Source organism: Guillardia theta, assembly GCF_000315625.1.
Source record: "Guillardia theta CCMP2712 unplaced genomic scaffold GUITHscaffold_10, whole genome shotgun sequence".
Classification (NCBI taxonomy): Eukaryota; class Cryptophyceae; order Pyrenomonadales; family Geminigeraceae; genus Guillardia; species Guillardia theta.
Window position 1 is genome coordinate 881,328 of NW_005434664.1, and position 14,125 is coordinate 895,452.

At 53.3% G+C, this 14,125-nt stretch overlaps 4 protein-coding genes across 4 annotated transcripts; 3 read left to right on the top strand and 1 right to left on the bottom strand.

Annotated features, from left to right (window-relative positions):
- Positions 1–1,430: 1,430 nt before the first annotated feature.
- Positions 1,431–2,820, top strand: GUITHDRAFT_134257 (hypothetical protein; the record flags this gene model as incomplete). The annotated part of the gene is made up of 6 exons (XM_005838864.1): positions 1,431–1,577; positions 1,634–1,700; positions 1,748–1,807; positions 1,901–2,565; positions 2,639–2,680; positions 2,743–2,820. 6 exons carry the CDS (start codon positions 1,431–1,433, stop codon positions 2,818–2,820), a joined length of 1,059 nt encoding a protein of 352 aa, XP_005838921.1.
- A 1,429-nt stretch (positions 2,821–4,249) lies between these two features.
- Positions 4,250–4,904, top strand: GUITHDRAFT_150857 (hypothetical protein). Its single transcript, XM_005838865.1, has 2 exons — positions 4,250–4,341; positions 4,393–4,904. The coding sequence occupies exons 1-2, from the start codon at positions 4,294–4,296 to the stop codon at positions 4,885–4,887; spliced, it is 543 nt and encodes a 180-aa protein (XP_005838922.1). The 5' UTR covers positions 4,250–4,293; the 3' UTR covers positions 4,888–4,904.
- Positions 4,905–4,991: 87 nt separating this feature from the next.
- GUITHDRAFT_134258 (hypothetical protein) lies at positions 4,992–8,444 on the bottom strand (the record flags this gene model as incomplete). Its single annotated transcript, XM_005838866.1, has 15 exons — positions 4,992–5,500; positions 5,544–5,597; positions 5,741–5,810; positions 6,193–6,255; positions 6,318–6,375; positions 6,440–6,504; positions 6,570–6,642; positions 6,695–6,912; positions 7,070–7,148; positions 7,198–7,265; positions 7,316–7,429; positions 7,561–7,609; positions 7,655–7,722; positions 7,907–7,954; positions 8,190–8,444. The coding sequence occupies 15 exons, from the start codon at positions 8,442–8,444 to the stop codon at positions 4,992–4,994; spliced, it is 1,791 nt and encodes a 596-aa protein (XP_005838923.1).
- Positions 8,445–9,721: 1,277 nt separating this feature from the next.
- On the top strand, positions 9,722–13,534 carry GUITHDRAFT_102556 (hypothetical protein; the record flags this gene model as incomplete). The annotated part of the gene is made up of 28 exons (XM_005838867.1): positions 9,722–10,001; positions 10,052–10,113; positions 10,251–10,271; positions 10,326–10,409; positions 10,595–10,627; positions 10,679–10,718; positions 10,770–10,822; positions 10,873–10,952; positions 10,999–11,143; positions 11,191–11,241; positions 11,291–11,341; positions 11,392–11,460; positions 11,505–11,543; positions 11,612–11,686; positions 11,737–11,791; positions 11,846–11,893; positions 11,931–12,045; positions 12,106–12,219; positions 12,272–12,404; positions 12,452–12,540; positions 12,585–12,636; positions 12,684–12,733; positions 12,784–12,862; positions 12,913–12,975; positions 13,030–13,089; positions 13,278–13,373; positions 13,418–13,462; positions 13,517–13,534. The coding sequence occupies 28 exons, from the start codon at positions 9,722–9,724 to the stop codon at positions 13,532–13,534; spliced, it is 2,100 nt and encodes a 699-aa protein (XP_005838924.1).
- Positions 13,535–14,125: the final 591 nt, after the last annotated feature.

The window sequence follows — 14,125 nt, forward strand, 5'->3', positions numbered from 1 at the left end:
AAATTTAATTCAAAGTGTTGCAAACTATCCGGAAGAAAAGCTCTCGGAAGGACTTGAACCTCCCCGTGGGCCTCAGACCCTTCAGAGCAAAAGATTCACACCTCATCAGAACCGGGTAGCCTCCCTCCTGCAAATGCACGTTGGCAAATGTAGGAACGTTCATCTATGAAGGTCGAGTGCGAACACTCGAGTCTCCTGCATCCCGCTCAGGAGGAACCCGCGCAATTCGTCTTCTGAGGTGTGAGAGTCGTCTTGATTGGTTCATCAAAACGAGAGAATGTACTTTAGAAATGATCCTGTAAAGTACTGCACGCATACAGTCAGCATCAAGGTGGATGATGAGTACAAGAGAGGAGCAAGCAAGGAACAGCTTCACAGTTTTTGTCTTCACATCACAAAGGAAACATGTGCTTGTCCTCACCAGTCGTTACCCTCCCTGTGCTACGCTCTCCTTTTTATAGCCACTTCCCGCTCCCACCCTACCACCCAGGTCCAATCGATACTCTTCACCCCTACCCCTATCTTTGTCCAGAATTGTTTCTGTAACCCTTTCATTCGATAACAAAGTTTACCGGTATTAAAGACCTGCTCATCACCCCACCCTCATCTGTAATCACCCCCACCTGGTTTTCTGTAGTGATGCACGTGCAGTTTACCCCCACCCCTCATCTCATATGCTTCCACCCACTGTCGGTGCTAAAAAAAACTGCACGTGTGAATATCGGTTACAGTCCGTTTCCATTAGTCGTTACGACCGTTTTCTTGATTGGCTCCGTCAATATTCCGTTGGCACCCAGTAGTCAATTTTGTTGCACAACTCAGGGTCTATAGTCAATGTCGGTCCTCTAAAAGGGGGGGTACTTTGAGATACTTGAAGGGTGGGGTGATATTGACGGAGTCGGTAAGGGTAGGGTTGCATTGCTGTTTACTACCCTCCCAGAGACCATTATTTTGAGAGGAAAGGTAGGGGTAGGTACTGCTGTCCGGCTTTCCACAGTACCAGAGTGGCCGAGGGTCGTCCAACAACATTAGGCTGCTTCCCATGCACAGGCAGAGGACGGTAAGATTATGCCAATGAAGTCGGGGAGGAGGAGGAAGAGGAGGACGAGGACGAGGAAGATGATAATCTGTGATATCTGAAAATGGATAGTCGTCTCTTGGTCGAGATAGGTGCGATATGTCGATGGAAGACGTGATGATAAAATGAAGCTCTTGCGATGAGGGCAGCGCAGGGACGGATGATTACTTGTTGGATGATGTTTTCCCTTTGTGTCTATCGAAAATTATGTTGATGATTGTGTTTAAAACTGCGAACGAAGAGAACTTGCTCAATCAAGATCGTGTGTATGGTGTGTCATACATCAAGTTGGCAGCTAGTGAAGTCTACTATTTGTGTACTTCGATGCTGTGCTGCGGATAGACAGATTGAAATGGGCTCTGAGGAGCACATAAATCTCATGAACAAGATGGAACATGCGATCATGGATGTTGATATATTTCATGTACAGGCCTCAATCAAAACCGGGATGCTCCGCCTAATAGTCAGCCATGGGGTCGCAGCCTTGATGTTGCTTCAGGTGTGCATGAAGTCGTTGCTATGTGTTGTAGAAGAGCGCCTGTAAGATGCTGTCAGATGGCCTCCAGTGAAGCGTTTGTGCTGCGCACCACGGCGCTGAATTCCATTGCAACGCCGCGTTCAGGTCCTGTTGCTCCGAGTGAACCCCACACCTTGCTGAACCATGTTCAGTTTGCACAAGAAACCTGAAAGTCTGCAACTTGAAGTCGTCGCTATCACTACATAACAACGGTAGCCATGACTGACATGCTTGTTCTCTGCATGGTAACATGTCATTCTTGAAGATCCAATGACAAGGGCGCCATCCTTCCGCGTTCCCTCCAGGTGTGAAAATCCTCAGAGTCCCCAAGAAGTCCCTGACAGCAACATGCAGGCTAGAGAAGGAAGAAGCCATGGAGAGGATCATGGATGGAGTGGTGAGGAAGGTGGACCAGAGGACCAGCACTGGCTTCTACTCGTCCAAGAGTGGATCCCCTCTCATGAAGGCCGTGGACGCGGCGAAAGTTGCCGTTCACCTCCTGACCAGCTGGGTCGGTTTCGGTGCCTGGCTGATCCAGACGACCCTCCAAGGGTCTGGCGCGCTCATGTCCGCAGCTCTGGACTTCCAGGCATTGCTGCTGGCGTACATCAGCGGGTACCCGATGGACGAAGCCTTCAGGAGGAAAGTGGTGCTTGCAAGGAGGAGGAAGGAAGATGACTCGATGGTTCTGCCCCTGCGGAGCACGCAGCGTCCTGTTGGTGACAGTCCAAAGGTGATGAGGCCAGCGACTGAGCTCAAGATTGCACGCGAGGTCAAGGTGGTGGAAACGGCTGCAGTACCTGCCATTGCACCATCGCCTGTACCAGCAGTGAAGGAGGTGGAAGTTGCGAAAGAGGGCGAGACCTTGAACCTCGTCAAGGATATTGGCTTCCTTGCCGGCTACCACATCAAGAGGATCTCCTCCCGTGTGATCAGCTCCTTCAGGCAACAGAATCCCTTTGGCCTCCAGGTGATAGCATCGCTCTTTCTTCATTGCTCCCGTCGTGCCTTGGAGATGTTTTCTTGCTGAGATTGCACTGCAGAACTCATCGCAGAACTCCAACGTTCAACCTCAAGGCAACCCGGTGAGGACAGGCTGGCCTTAACATCTTGACTGACGGTATGGACTGTAGCAACTCGTGTACAGTGCGATTGGGGTGGCGCTTTTGGCCGGTGCTGCTATGGCGGAGATGGCATCAAACAATTGATTGAGAAGGGAAAGTAACTCTGTGCAAGACCATCATTATTTGTCATGCAGTTTTCCCTTGCAGAATCAGAGCGGAACCGACCAAAAAGAAAATGAAAGCAAACGCAGGCATGGAATGACCGATGGGGAAAGATACAAACAATACTTGGCATCGACCTTTTTCCTTTTTTGAACGGCAGGGTGAAGGACACGAGGGGCAGCTGTGGTTTCATGGGCGAACCAGCAGCAGACGAAGCCTGGCGACAGCATGCAAGCTTAGTCGCATAATCAGGATAGGATACGGACAAGAAGGAGAAATAGAGCATGAGGAAGATGAAGAGAACAGACGGAGGAAAGAGGAGGAATGAGGGGCAGCTGTGGTTTCATGGGCGAACCAGCAGCAGACGAAGCCTGGCGACAGTGCACAAGCTCTTGATGCAGAAAACAACAGAACGAGCAAAAAAATGTCGCAGAATCAGGATGGGGCACGGAGAAGGCGGAAGAAGAGGGACTGAGAAGGTTATGAAGCCAAAGGAAGACGGGGGAGGACACGAGGGGCAGCTGTGGTTTCATGGGCGAACCAGCAGCAGACGAAGCCTGGCGACGGCATGCAAGCTTAGTCGCATAATCAGGATAGGATACGGACAAGAAGGAGAAATAGAGCATGAGGAAGATGAAGAGAACAGACGGAGGAAAGAGGAGGAATGAGGGGCAGCTGTGGTTTCATGGCGAACCAGCAGCAGACGAAGCCTGGCGACGGCATGCAAGCTTAGTCGCATAATCAGGATAGGAAGCCGGAAAAGCAAAGAGGAGGTTTGACCGTAAAAGAGACTAGGAGGAGGAGGAGGCGGAGGAGGAGGAGGAAGAGAGTATTCTACTGTGCTGTTTTGTATCGACTGGATGATTTTCATGCTTCGCGTTTCTTTTTGGTTCTTTTTTGTACTTTTACAGTAAACACTTTGCCTTAGACCGGGCCTACACCAAAGTGCCAAAAGATGTCGGGGGAAATGAGAGGAGGAGCAGGAGGAGAGGGGGGAGAAGGAGAAGCAGGACAGATCAAGAGGATGTACAGAAGGAGGTGGAAGCGATACCTGTTGATAGGGCAGGACATGAGAGTAGTCCAGGGTTTTATTCTTCAAAGGTTGGACAAACATACTTTCTTGTTGATGTGGATGTTGAATTTTGTTTTTAATGCTGCTGCTGCTGCTGCTGCAAATCCTGTGCTGCAAAGACAAAATCCAAGGAGACCAGACGTTGAAAGAAGAGATGTTGAGATGAGAGATGGAACATCTACATCCCTGTCTTAATGTCTCTCTTCTTCCCTCCGCTTTCCCCAATGCTCTCTCCTCCCCCCTCCCCCCTCCCCCTCCCTCCCTCGCATATCTTCCTGCTATTTCTCATTCCTTCCTCTGCTCTTCTTCTCTCATCTCTTGCCTTCACGTTCGCGCATGACACTCTCCTCATCTACAGCGCCTCCCCCCCCCCCCCAACTCTGACCAGGAGGAAGCACTAATGGCCTCGGTCTCCTCGTCAGGAGAAAGTTTCTGGAAGGTGGAGGAGGTGAGGAGCCGTCGCTGAGCTGTGGGAGCGAGTGACAGTGACATCCCGCAGCTCGTCTCCTCCTTGACTCGAATCTTCACTCCATCCAACGAACCAGACGCTTCGACCAAGACCAGGGAGTCCGAAGCACAGCAATCAGAACCTCCTGCCCTTCCTTCAGGGAGCCCCCCGGAGGACGAAGAGCAGGGGGGGGAGGAGGAGAGTCCAGTAATCTACTTCGCGTGCTACACGCTGCAGGGGCACAAGCGAGTGATTCCCATCTGTGAGGATCAGACCTACCAGGACTTCCTTGACTTCGTCGAAAACGAGTTCGGCTCCAAGTTCTGGCCCAGCCTGGTGGAGCAGGCGTCCGGCTTCCGCAAGTACGTCCTGCATGACAATGACTTCGCATGGCTGTGCGAGTACGCGCAGCTCAACGGAGGATACGCGGACATTCAGCTAGAGGTAACGCCGGTGATGTGGCCGGACGAGTACGAGGAGTACTCGAAGCTCTTCAAGTTGGAGGGTGGGATGGAAGGGAAGGGAGGGAAGAGAAGACTGCACTGAATTAAACTTGAAGGAAGAAACGAGGAAAGGCAGACGGCAGAAGATAAACAGAAGCAGAGCAGAGGGGGCAAGAGGACAGAGGGGCACTTGGACATTCGCCGATGCTAATCGCTCTCTTCGCTCTCTTCGCTCAATTGATACTCGCTGTCGTCTCCTAGGCTGTCGCTGTGAACCTCGACATTTGCTGTTTCGTCAACCCATCCCTCCTCCTCCTCCTCCTCCTCCTCCTCCTCCTCCTCCTCCTCCTCCTCCTCCTCATCGTCCTCGTCCTCGTCCTCATCCGACCATTCCAGCTCAACCCCCTCTGAGTCCCCATCGTCCGCATCGTCCCCCTCCTCTCCCTCCTCTCTTGCTGCAATGGCCCAGTCCCTCGCGTCGTAGCTGATCGCTCTCATCCACTCCCTCTGCTGCTTCGCCACGTCCTCTGGAGGCCATCTCTCCGCGTACCCTGTCGACCTTGTCAGCCCCCGCCAGCGCTCGCGCCTCCTCCTACATAGAGGGCAGCATTTCCAGTGATCCAGGGAGTTTGGCTGCGTTTTAGCTTCCGTCACGTCTTGTGCCTTGAGCAAGAATGTCATTCTCAACGGAATCTGCGCGATTTCGTCGTAGAAGCCTGCTGCAGGTTCAGCATAGCCGCCGGCGCGTGTCGCTGGCACCTTGCGGTTTGATGAAAGACCCTCTCACGAACAAGTTCTGCCATAGCACGGAGCCTGAGGGAGAAACTTAGATGGAGCAAGACAAGACAAGACTTGTCGAGGCTCCCAGGGGCACTCGGGGAGGAGGGGGGGGATGGCTGAAGAAGGGAGCGGGTGGAGGAAGATAAAGATCCAACTGGAAGACAAGAGCAACTCACTGGTCAAGTCGAACTTGAAGGGATAAGTTCCCACGTTCATCTTGACGATGTCGAGAGAGTCCACGCCAACCTGCCGCTCAAGTAAGGACGTGAGGAGGGGGGGAGACAGCAGGAGGGGACAAGAGGAGGAGAGAGGAGAGAGGAGGAAGTGAGAGGAGGTGGGAACAAGAGAGGACAGGAGGTGGCGGAGAGAGCGAAACCGTCGGATGAAGCAGCAAGCTGAACTCTTTTTCTTGGATGTCACGAAAATTTGGAACGACTTCGAGGACAGACATGAAGCGATGGAGCTGATGAGAACGATGAGCGACGAACACCCGAGGGTAGAGGAAGAAGGCGACGGAAGATGGGGAAAAGGGCAAGAGGTAGTGAGAAGAGAGAACAACAAAGTGCGGGAGAGTGAGCGGGAGAAAATAAGGAGGACGAGGACAGAGCGAGCAGGAGCAAGAAACTACTTTTCCATTCTTCGTGAAGAAGAGCACAGGGAAGGTATTGTCCAATCTCAAACCACATCCTATCTGCAACATCCCACCATCAGTCCCCCTGCAAATGAGCACAGGGAGCAAGCAAACTGTCTTACCGTGTCTCCAGGACCGAAGCAACAATCTTCAAACGTGGAAAGATTGTTGTGAAAGAACCTGCTCCTGACGTCACAAAGCTGTTTACATCCCCTCTCCCCTCTCCTCCTATTCTCTCTTTCACCTCCCGTCATCCGAGTGGATAGCTGCTGACATGCCATCCCATCCCGGCTGCTTTCTCCGCATTTGCTAAGGAGGAGGCAGCGAGGGAGGTCGAGAGTCAGCCAGCCCGACGAAGCAGCAGGAACTCTCACCTTGGTCCATGAGGACACGCTCAGCCCACAGGCAACGCACCAGGGAGACGTCTGGTGTCGATCCTTTCCTTCCCTGCATCCTACCCCGTCACCTCCTCCCCTCTCCCTCTATCCTTCCCGCTCACCTGGCAACGACGGTGATCTCGAAGTACCTCACGGGCAGCAAGTCGAGGATCATCTCCCTCGGCGTCAAGTCCGAGTCCTGCGGCTTGCTGGTGGAGCTCATGACCTGCCTCTCAGCCGCCCGCGTCCTCCCTCCCGCCGATCGCTCTGCCCTCTGGTGCACCCAGGAGGAATCTTTCCAAGGCTCCGACAACTCCACTTCGTCGGCGAAGCTGACTACCTGAGGAGAGGTGAGACGGGGAGGCACAGGAGAGTGAGAGATGCCGACCGGTTGTAGAAGCCTTCGTCGAAGAGGAGGAGGAGGAGGAGGAGGAGGAGGAGGAGGAGGAGGAGGAGGAGGAGGAGGAGGGAGAAGCAACAGGTGAGCAACCGCAGACCTCGAGACAAACATGCACAAACCTTGGATCCTTCCAAGCTGATCGATACCACTCGGTCAACACTTCCGCAAACTCTTGTCTGCTGGTGTGATAAACAACGGTGTATCGGAGAGCAAGCTTAGTAGAACCTTTCTTTCAGCAACCTTCGCTTCTTCTTCTCTGCATCGTTGGGCTCTATCGCATCCGAACCATCGAACTGCAAGGGAAGCAGTCAGCCCTCCTGGCCCTGTCAAGGCTCTCAATCACCAGAAACTCATTGTATTCTAGGTACTGCTGGATCTGCTCAGGAACTCTGGCAGGAAAGAAAATCGTCAGAGGGTTGTGCGTCGAAATTTTCCTTTCTCTCACTCCGGATGCTTCCTGTAGGTCACGTGCCACGGCATCCCCGACCTCAGGGATCGGTCTCCTCCGATCGCACCGCAGTAGCGGATCATGAACTGGTGGATTGAAGGCGTTCAGAACGAGTTCATGGGGACTTCAGCCAGTGCCACCTCCTTGGTATACGGCTCTCGGCACACCCTGACGCGATTGCTGTAGTTCCTGTGTTGAGTTGAGTGACAAACAATGCTCCGGTCCTGAGCTCACATGAAGTAGTCTCCCCTGGTCGAGACTCCACTAGGTTGCGTGAAGACATTGGAGACCATCTCGACTTGCTGCCATGGTCGTCAGCGGCGCCCCACGGAACTCACATGTAGAGCAAATGGAATGAGATTGTGACATCAGGATGGTGATGATAAGAGAGAGAGTTGGAACATGAGGCGACAGAAGGGAGCGAAGTGGTTTTGACGAGACAGGAAGCAAAAGCTGCGAAAAAAGATCAGGAATGCATGTCATTACATGCAACAGCCGTGCTACGTCGCGCCATCCCCCAAGACTTTCTCGCAGCTGCCAAAATCTTCATAAAACTCGGAGGATGTGTACAAGGGAATCACCGTGATACGAGAACCAAAGCGAAAGACATGGTTCAAGGTTGGTAGGTGAATGCATAGAATCTACAGCAAGTCAGCTCCAGGCAAACTTGTGGTGATCACACAGCGGCTAAACGAGTGATCGGCATGCACGGAAGACAGAACAAACAAGAAGTATGATCGCTGTCAAAGTCTATACAAGCAACCCTCACCTTCCAAATGGCATCCTGCATGAACATGGCATTGAATACTTTGCATGTTCCCGCCAGGAGCGGAACGACGGCCAAGGAGGAGGAGAGCTCAAATCCTTTCAAAAGCTTCTTGTGAAAGGGGAAGGTGAGATGGTGCAATATGACGATCAGACTCTCTTCAGGAAGGTCTGGCAGCAGGATGGTGGGCAGCTCAGGGACCGTGTGCTTTGTCGAGCTGGTGCTCCTTGTGGAGCGCTTTGCGCCACCCCTCCCCATGGTGTCTGTTGCGACGGAAGGATCTCAACAAGTTTCAAGGGCTTCACGGTGAGGATCAAGATGGAGGGGGGATGGAGAGCTGCGGTCACAGCGAGTCAGGGGAACTGCGCGACTGAGAAAACAAGTCGAGGGAAACGCCATTCAATTGAGGTGCTTGACGTTTGACATGTGCAAGGTTGCAACAGCATGCAGGTTGAACATGGTTGTGACGCAGGAAGTGGAGCAGGAGCAGAAGCAATATTATGACGAGGTGGAGGTGGTGGTGAAGGTGGAGCAGGAGCAGGAGCAGGAGCAGGAGGATGAGGAGACCGATGAGGAGCAGCTAGATGAGGTGGTAGATGATGAGGAGGTGGAGGAGATAGTGGAGGAGGAGATAGAGGAGGAGATAGAGGAGGAGGCGGAGGAGGAGATAGAGGAGGAGGAGATAGATGAGGTGGTGGTGGAATAGAGGAGGACTTAGAGGAGGAGATAGAGAAGGCGGAGGAGGAGGAGGAGATAGAGGAGGAGGTAGAGGAGGAGGAGATAGAGGAGGAGGAGGAGGAGGAGGAGGAGGAGGAGGAGGAGGATGCGCAGGGAAAGTGGGGAGAGCTGCTGCCTAACACTCATTGAGCCGCAATCAACATCATGATCAACATCAACATGTCACCCTGAGTGAATTTTGAGTAGCTATCCCGGCGTATACCGTACCGTCCGGTCGGGCCAGGCAGCGCCGCGGCCGGGCGGCGGCCCGCGGCCGCCGGGCGGGCGGCCGGGCCCGGCCCGGAGAGTCCCGGCCGCCGACCGTCGGACTCGCCGGATTCCGAAGTTCACTGACCATCGGAGCTCCGGGAGTCAAATCGTCGGACTCGGTGATTCGGACTCCGAGTGACTGTGACTCAGGACTTCGCTTCAAGCCTCCAAGGCTCCGCAAGTGACGGCACCGTGACTCCGGGGGCGGCCGGGCACGCGGCACTGCACTCGGGGCACGCGGCCGCGGCAACCGTTGAACCGTGAACCGTCACGGGCCCGGGGTGAACAGCCGGCGGCGTGCCACTGCATGATGCTGCGGCTTAGTGAAGATCCGCTGAGCCTACTACGTCGAGGAGGCTTGACCGCCCGGTACTAGTACTACTGAGTGACGGCGCCGCCGCGCCGGCCCGGGATGAAGGCCGCTAGTACCCCCGGGTCGCTGGCACCCGGTGATCCCCTCAGGGGCCTGCCCGGGCCGCGCCGGGCCTATCACCGGATTAAATAAATTGATTTAGCTGGCAGAGTTTCTTCTCCGACAACTGCCCGGGATGGCGGGAGACGAGCGGGGGGAGGGACTGGAGGAGCGATGCACGGAGAGAGGCATGTTCTACCGCGTCTCCCGCTCCAACACTCCCGTGATGGACTTCGACTCGAGGCTGTCCTTGTCCAAACTGCGATCTCACTTCCAATCCCCTAGCGCTACTCCCCGCACCATGGTGACGACGAGCAGGTCGGTAGACAATACAGACGTTTCCAACGGAGATACCTTGAGGAGGAAGACTCTTGTACCGAAGCTCGACACGACGAGGTTCGATTGGATCAACAGCCGTGAGAACCATGAGCATTGAGATGCTCTGCTGTCGTTGACTTCATTCAAGAGCTGGAGGGTCTGAGATACAAACACCTACGGCATCTCCCCGTGACGACTCGCCGATGGATGGTATGGCGGATGGAATCAGCATACTTTCTATGACTCTACCCGTGTCAGGAATGGAAAAATACAAACGATCGGCCGCAGACGGCAAGATCCTCAAGTAGACAAGAGGAGCTACGGTTGTGGTCTGACCTGAATCGCAGGGCAGTCCCAACCAACAACAAGTCGAGCAGAGGCAGTAAAAGTCTAGCGATGCGACGAGATGACGCTTGTTTCAGATGAAGACAGCTCGATCTGATGGGTCTTCCTTGTTGCATTACGAGCAGAGGAAGATAAAGCTGAGCAACAACATCGTTGAGAAGGTAAATTGGGGAGAGCAAAGAAGTCTCTTTACGCGTACGCCTCGATCAGTTTCAGATGGAGATCGAGGAGTTGGAGAGGAAGATGAATGCTCTCATGGACGAGTCTGACGCCTGTTCCATGCCAATCATCGTGTTGACGACTTGATAGGAGGAACGTGTTGGAAGAGAAATGCATTTCCCTGCAGGGTGTGCTCAAGGTCAAGGACGACGAAGTGATTGTATGCCTTGCAGGAACTGAGTTGCTGTCTGCTTGTGATGTCGATCACTAGGAATTAACAAGACTCAACAAGAAGATCTTGTTCATGCTCGGTAGACGTGAAGGGAGAGGGGCAAGCTGTTGTCTTGATCGCGTTGTAAAAGGGATGAGAGAAGGAGAAATTGCGGACCTGTACACTCGCATCGAGAAGAATGAAGTGATGCTGTTCCGACAGAGATTGTGATCTTCATCATAACGTCATCGCAGGACGATCTTCTCTTCTTCGAGCCTGCTCCAGGGTCAGCAGCTCGTTCAAGTTCACCATATTTCAACGACATCGATTACAGGTACGAGGCCCTCAACTGCGTCGATGGCATGACAGGAACATGTTAGTGCAAAGAAGATGAACAAGGACTTGGTCGATCTCGAAAGAGATCTCCAAGTCAAGATCAGATACAGTGACAGGATGCAAACGCTCGTCTCAAACGCTGCTGACCTGGCGAGGCAGCGGGTAGAGTTTGAGGCGGCGAATCGTCCGGTGAGCTGCTAGGGGCAAAGGACTTCACTGACACGCGATCCATCCAGACCTTTGCAGAGGCGCAGAGTCAGACAGTCTGCGACGCCAAGGACGTTGAGGTGTTTGACGTCTGATCGAGTCTCGTTGGACTGAACGTGTGTGATGAAGATGCTGTTTGCCGTGGAGGAAGTGACGAGTCAATCCGAAGATCCGGAAGATGTCAGCACTTGTTTGTTTCTAGTCCTGCCAGCTGATTGAAAGCTTCTCAGATGATGAACTTGATTCGAAAAGAACATCAGTCTAGACGCTTTCACGCTGGCGTTCCGCGAGCCTTCAGGGTATGATGGAAGAGCTCGTTCCGGTGATTGAGATTGCATGTCAGAATGTGGTCATGGATTCAAGATCGTGGTTTGCTCAAAGGGTGAGTAGCTGCTGTCTTTTCTGATGTGAAAGTTCCAGTTCTAGGAAGATGTAATCTTATCCACACAGGATGCTCGGGAGGCAACGATAAAGATGAAGAAGGAACAACTCGACGCACAGATCATGGTCTACTACTTCACCAAGGTCCCTGACGGCTCTGCAACATGTCGTGACATTCACAAAAACTCAACCAGAGAGATTGCGACGTCAACGACGAGCTCTTGGGCAAAGACAAGTCGTCTTTAACGGGTTGTGCTGCGCCGGCAACTTGGCAGTGGGGCTGAGTGACTATGATCGTTGCAGACTTTCTGCTTGAATATCACTTGTACAGGAGCGACAGCAAGGCAGATTGTGATTTAGAGCTGATGGATCTGATCAATCTGCTGAGACATGTTGGACCTGTCACCCTCCCACGACGTGCTTACTCTGATGCAGTTCACCCGCCCGGACGAGCACGCCCGAGTCTCTCATGCTCGCATCTTCGCGCGGTTGAGTGGGATGAGGTAGGAGGAGGAGGAGGAGGAGGAGGAGGAGGAGGAGGAGGAGGAGGTGATAGTCCGCAGCTTGTCGGGGAAGGAGGGGACTGCTCTGCCGCAAGAGACTCTTGAGTTCGTTCTGGATGTTGTGTACTTCCTGCACGAGTTCTATGGGGAGCAGGTGGCGGGTCTGATGTGGAGGTGTGAGCGGTGATGGTGGCGAGTAGATGAGACGGGCTGCCATGTCTGCAAGGCAGAGGGCAGAGACGAAGGCGCTGAAGGATGTAGAGATCTTTGCCAACAGGACGAGGAAGGTCTCTCCCGCTAGCAATCTCTTCGTGGCAGCGTACAAGGAGAAGGAGAAGATCATGTTCAAGAAATCCTTGGTGAAGTCATCGAGCCCGGTGCTTCTCCTCGCCCTCAAGGCCGGCAGGTGTGCCGGGTGGTCAAGGAGGCCCTGCTGCTGAGGGCGAACATCGTCTGGAGCCAAGGGGACAACCTCTCGTTCCATGAGGCGAACAGGTCCCGGCTAGAAAGTCTCGACGTTACTCACGGTCGAGCTGCAGGCTGATGAACTTGGAGCAGGCGCTTGATTTCTCCATCTCTCATTACGAAGCTGTGCAAACCTTTGCCAGACCGCAAGGCTAGACTCACTTGTTGTGCAGGTGAGGACGATGAGAAGAAGGGCTCTGATGGATAAGTACAAGAACTACATGTACATCTGCTCTTCACTTGCACAAGAACCATGATGAGCTCGTGGTTCAGCGATGGAGAGGGGGTGATAACATGCAAACAATTCCATTCAATCATGCAGGAGATCGACAACGAGGTCCCCGAGGCTCAAGTACCGACAGCTGCTTGCGTTGCAGCTCCTTGCTCAACTTCCTGCCGCAGATTGATCGAATGTTCCGCAAGATAGCAGTGGAGTCAGGGCCGACCAACTTGATAGATGCTGAGGTGTCGCCCCTTTCTTGACCTCAACCGCCAGTCATTCTTCTCCTGTCATGGTAGGTCTTCTGTGATGTGCTGCAAGAGAACAAGTTCGACCGACCGGCAGAGATCGGAGTCAAGGTTCTCCTGCTGCTGCTCCTCGTTCTCTTCTTCCTCTCCTCTCCTCTCCTCTCCTCTCCTCTCCTCTCTCCTCTCCTCTCCTCTCCTCTCCTCTCCTCTCCTCTCCTCTCCTCTCCTCTCCTCTCCTCTCCTCTCCTCTCTTCTCTCCTCTCCTCTCCTCTCCTCTCCTTGACTGCTCCTGTTGTCAGGTGGTCAACCCGTATGTGTATACCCGGAAGCAGCCCGTGGAAGTTGTTGAAACTGAGAAAGTGACTGCGAAGAAGAAGGGGAAGGGAAAGACCAAGGTGAGATGTTGATCTTGTACGCACATGACATGATCTCGTCGTAGGTTAAGGAGAAAACGGCGGAGGAGCAAGATGAAGTTCATGCAGGGGTGAGGAAGGAGATGCGAGTTTCATGCTGTTGATGTGTGAGTCTGATGACTCAGGAAGAGACCGTGACGTGAAGAGCTGCCATGTTGTTTGCACCAAGACAAGATGGGGAATAACAGTTGTGTTGTAAGTTGCATGAAACATTCACTTGTCAACCAATCATGTCAACAAACAACATTTTCCTTCGATCAAAGTTTGCCGTCCTTTGTCACGATCTTCTCATAAATGTGCGGGAAAGCATCGTCGGCATTGTACCTGCGAGGAAACATCTCAGTTGTCTGCCTCCCTCCTCCATCCACGTTAAAATAAACTGATCCTCCTCCTCCTACCTCCTCCTCCTCTTCCCCATCCCCCCCCATGTTCTTCCTCCTCTTCCTCCCACCTCCTGCATTAGAAGGCTGACATAATGAACTGGAAGGCCTATGGCTCATTGCGAGTGTGGGACACGGACGTTCACATCTGTCAGTATGTGAAACCCGCTCTCCGGGGTATCGGGGGAGTGATCAAGAGCAGGTGGGGAGATTTCAGAGTAACAGAAAGGCGGTTGGAGGATAACTCTTGCGCTGAAATTACGGACCTGTCATGCCAAGTGAAAGGAGAGCGAGGGAAGTTCCTGAAGTTTGTGCTGTACAAAGCGGGAAGGGATACCTTCGAGATGGTCAGGA

Bases quoted from the DNA above. Each gene is read 5' to 3' on its own strand.
- GUITHDRAFT_150857 (XM_005838865.1), top strand. From the start codon at position 4,294: ATGGCCTCGGTCTCCTCGTCAGGAGAAAGTTTCTGGAAGGTGGAGGAG. The intron at 4,342-4,392 runs GTGAGGAGCCGT...GACATCCCGCAG, and splicing joins GTTTCTGGAAGGTGGAGGAG to CTCGTCTCCTCCTTGACTCG.